The sequence below is a fragment of the Penaeus vannamei genome, chromosome 10 (assembly GCF_042767895.1).
Source record: "Penaeus vannamei isolate JL-2024 chromosome 10, ASM4276789v1, whole genome shotgun sequence".
In the NCBI taxonomy this organism is placed as follows: Eukaryota; Metazoa; Arthropoda; class Malacostraca; order Decapoda; family Penaeidae; genus Penaeus; species Penaeus vannamei.
Genome location: NC_091558.1, coordinates 46,665,384 through 46,669,913, shown reverse-complemented (window position 1 = coordinate 46,669,913; position 4,530 = coordinate 46,665,384). Strand labels below are relative to the sequence as shown.

At 41.3% G+C, this 4,530-nt stretch overlaps 1 protein-coding gene across 2 annotated transcripts in view; it reads left to right on the top strand.

Annotated features, from left to right (window-relative positions):
* Positions 1-2,149, top strand: part of LOC113820227 (lens fiber major intrinsic protein) — a 52,477-nt gene extending 50,328 nt beyond the window's left edge. For both annotated transcript variants that reach the window (XM_070126776.1, XM_070126777.1), the window contains exons 7-8: positions 498-578; positions 1,085-2,149. In XM_070126776.1, coding sequence (XP_069982877.1) covers positions 498-578; positions 1,085-1,252 — 249 coding nt within the window. In that variant the 3' untranslated portion in view covers positions 1,253-2,149. The remainder of the gene's footprint in view (positions 1-497; positions 579-1,084) is intronic.
* The last annotated feature ends 2,381 nt before the right edge of the window (positions 2,150-4,530 follow it).

The window sequence follows — 4,530 nt, the reverse complement described above, 5'->3', positions numbered from 1 at the left end:
TGTGTGTCACTGTTTGTTTGCGTGTGTGTGTGTCATTGTTTGTTTGCTTGTGTGTGTGTGTATTTGTGTGTGTGTGTGTGTGTGTGTATGTGTGTGTGTGTCTTTGTGTGTATGTGTGTGTGTGGTTGTGTGTGTGTGTGCGCGAGCGGGGGGGGGGTGTATGCTGTGCTTCTCTGCATGTGTATGTGTGTGAAACCTCTTGCTTGTATGCGAATGTGTTCATGTTTTTAAATCTCTTTAATATGCAATGTATAAACACATACAACTCTATACAACATATGTAGACGTAGATATAGTACTATAACAGTACTACATCTACACTTGCGACATGTACACTCACTCTACATAACAGCACTACATCTACGCTTGCAACATGTACACTCACTCTACATAACAGCACTACATCTACACTTGCAACATGTACATTCACTCTACGTGCACCTCATGGCACCTGCACGACCGCCTCGCCCCGCCCGCTGACCACCGCTTCCTCGCAGGCTGAGTTTACCGGCATTGGACTGAATCCTGCTCGTTCCTTGGCCATCGCAGCTGTCTCCGGTGCCTGGAGCTACCACTGGGTGAGTTCTGGTTGCCGCCGTCTCTCTCTCTCTCTCTCTTCTGTCTTGCGTCTTCTGGTTTATCTCTGTCTCTCGCTGTATCGGTCTATCTGTCTATCTGTTTATCTCTTGTCTATCTGTTTCTGCCTTGTCCCATCTCTCTCTCTTTCTCTCTGTCTGTCTGTCTGTCTGTCTGTCTGTCTCTCTCTCTCTCTCTCTCTCTCTCTCTCTCTCTCTCTCTCTCTCTCTCTCTCTCTCTCTCTCTCTCTCTCTCTCTCTCTCTCTCTCTCTCTCTCTCTCTCTCTCTCTCTCTCTCTCTCTCTCTCTCTCTCTCTCTCTCTCTCTCTCTCTCTCTCTCTCTCTCTCTCTCTCTCCCTCAGTCACTCCCCCATTCCTCAGCACAAACGCGCCCTCGGCTTTAAATATCCTCAGCGAAGCCAATCAAAATAAGTCACACTCACAAGCCGCAGCGTTGCCCCGGTCCGTGAGCCTGCCTAAAGGTGATGAATTTCTTTCCCTCCCGACAGGTGTACTGGGTGGGACCCGCACTCGGGGGCCTCCTGGCAGCCTTCACCCACGAGTACACAGGCAACAAGGACCCGGACGCCCTCCCGACGCCCTATCACCCGCCTGTCCTTCCTCGGGATTCTTCCAGGGCTTCGGATATCACGTCGACCCTGGCATCACCTTGTTGAATCTCCAACTTCCGTCTTCTATTCGGATATTTATTTCATTCTCTCTCTCTCTCTCTCTCTTTCTCTTCGTTGAGGTAGTCCCCCTTCTGTTGTGTTCCCTCCCCTTCTTAGCTAAATGGATTCCGTCTCCTCTTCTCCCGTGCTGATGAATGCGTCCTCCCTTTCTCTCGCTGTGTCCCGGTCGCACAAGGCCCTACCTACCTCCTCCTTGAGTGTAACCCTCCTTGCTTAGTGTTCCCCTTCCTCTTCCGCCCACCCTGCTAAAGAGAGTCTCTCCCTGCTGCGATGTATCTACCTCCTCGTCTCTCTGAACCCTTGCCAAACTCCCCCTGTCGAGCTGAGCCGCCCCGACTCTGCAGGTAAAGTCGCCAAAGTGGAGTAAGATGTTATACACAGGTCACCGAGGACGCAGGTAATCATAGGCAACCGCGCGCCTCGTATGTTTAATCTTTTGTGTCTTATGAATGTATATTGATGAGTACGGTGTGTAAACAATAGAAGTTTTCCGTCAGTTCCATATTCTATATGTATTTTATCCATCCATCATTCACGTTGAAACGAATTATCTATTGGAGAATTATTTAACAAACAAAAAATTATATATATATTTTCTTCTTTGTCTGTTCAATCGTCTTAATCGTCAGAAAATAGTTTTATATAAAATCGACATGCAAATAACACTAAAAAAGGTTAATGAGGTGTCCAGAGATGCTTTACCCCAACTTTAAAAGTACAATGACTTTTAGATAAGAGATCCCAACCGACCAAGTAATATTTCTAAGTCCGTAGTCCGTCCTTTAGCCATGATGACATCTTGTAGACACTAGACGTATAGACTATTTGTAAATGTTTCTCCGTTAATAAAGGGCATTTCTCCTCTTACTTCTTAATTTTTCTCTTATCCCTTCATAGAAAATCAAGGTTTTGATTATCACTGAGATACTGTTTAGTTCAAGCAAGCAAAACAATTAAGAAATAAATGTTGCTAAATATTGTGACCTCCATTGGGAAATTCATCCAGAAAACATTACTTATAAATGGAGTTCCTGACCTTGCACAAACCAGCATAAGTAAAGTATTTCTACAGAATTTGTGTGACCTTTCAGTTACAGAACCTCCATCAGCACAAGTGTATTCTGTAAGATTAATCACGGAACCATTCGCTGCCAGGCATTGATTTTCAAAAGATTATCATAATGATCAAAGAACAGTTTGCCTGAGCTTTGAGACATTCATACGTAATGGGCAAGTATAATGTCGAATCCGGAAGTCTCCATCAATTTAAAACTGGAATTATATTTGTCCTGAATAAAGTTTTGTAGTAAGGTACAATATGTAGTGATAAAATCTTGGTTATGAAGTATTTCGATCCCTTCAAACTCGCATGACCTATTTCTAGAAAAGTTTGAAGCAAATTCACGAAGGAAACTTGAAATCGTCCATCTGCAATTCTTGCATTTCATCCCTGTTGCACAGAAGATAAAAAGCGTAACCTTCCAGTACAAGAAAAGTCACCGCTCTCTGCCTGTAAATTTGTTTTGCCAAACAATTGGGTGAAAATATCTGGTGCAGCTTTTCATTTTTTCTATGTACAGACACATGCGAATTATGGTTCGCAAGATATGTGAACATTTTTTTTTTTATTCTTACTGCTTCTTCCATGTATTGTTTTCACAAAAATTGAATGAAGATATACACATTCATGTGTTGTGCCTAACTGTGATTTTCAGCAACATAATGTATTGATTAGAACCAGACAAATAATTATGGGAAGATGATTCCCGGACTGCAATGTACATGCAGCCATCGCAGGTGTAGAATCCTTTCAACAAGCACAAGAAAGTGGGGTTTGATCAAGATATTGTCTGGACATTGTATCTTTGACTTCTCTTTATACAAATTACACAGATCGCCATCTCTATCAGCTTTTTATGGCATATGTTCCTCCCTCTTTAAGGTAAAAGAAACAAGTACACCAAGACCATTTTTAGATCACGAGAATTAAAAGAAAAAGCCAGTTGCAGATTGAACAAACACAAAATGTGAATACATATATAATCATAACAAGCGTTACCAAAACTGGCGTTCATACTTATGGCTCAATATACTGGTGACTGAGTACATCGATACGAGTAAAAATGAATATCAGCAGCTTTACACCAAGACCAAAGTCGAAGTAATTGGTAGCGTATACTTTAAACACTTCATAGCACGATCGCTACAAGAGAGGTCACCACTACTACTTCAACAATTAAAAGGTGTTTACAGAATACGCCACATTTTAAAATTCGTTACCAAAAGTTCCAAATCACAAAGCCAACACTCCCAAAACACTGAAAAATATTCATGATGGAAAAGAAATATACTGCAACTTCATTATGGATCTTGTACTGGTGAAAGATATGCAAGCAATGGTTAAAATGTTGCCACGAGTAATTACCATTCTTCTCTGATGCATTTCTGGAAAAATGACTAGTTTAAACAAAGATATACCACTGTACTGCGATTGTGCCATTTCGGTGTAAGGTTTGGGCATGGACTATACAGGAAATTCTAGAATATTCAGACAGAAGGTAAACTCAGCATCGTAAGAACTAGAATTGCATTTGTGCGATTTGTCTTGTAATACCAATGAAACCAATCCGACTAATGACTTTCTACCATGCCAACTTCTGCTAAATATGCGGAACACAAGGAATCCTCAATTCACCAAGCATGATCCATTATCAGACTATCAATATATCTGTAATGTTTCTGAGCAAATATCAGTAATACTTCTGTTAATGAAATAAACTGAGCTAATTGCTTTTCCTGTAAAGGATGATTTTTTTTGTCCCCACCGTCTCAAATGTCCTTTTTGTTTTTTGAGGGGGGGGGGCATACATTCTATACAAATTCCATGGGTTTGCTAGACACCAGTCATCTTACTTTTAACTAGCCTAGGGAGAATTTAATTGCTGAAGCAAAACATTTCCAACAGGAAAATCAAGGGGATATTCAGCATTATCATCTTTTAAAATTTTGCCGTGTCAAAACACAGCCAATAGCGGCGTATCCAAAGTGTAATGGGTAATGTTTGAAAGGAATAAAGTGCTAGACATCAAAGTCCATACAACACTTATGGTAATGTATTGTGGCAAAAGTGGCGAGTCAACGAATAGGATAAAGGGCAATGCTTGGGGTGAAGTCCTCTACAGCAGCATTAAATATTGTGGCACAGACGTGAGAATTAGTTCACGATTAGGCAAAAATATTAGATGTCAAAAGTTATAGAACGC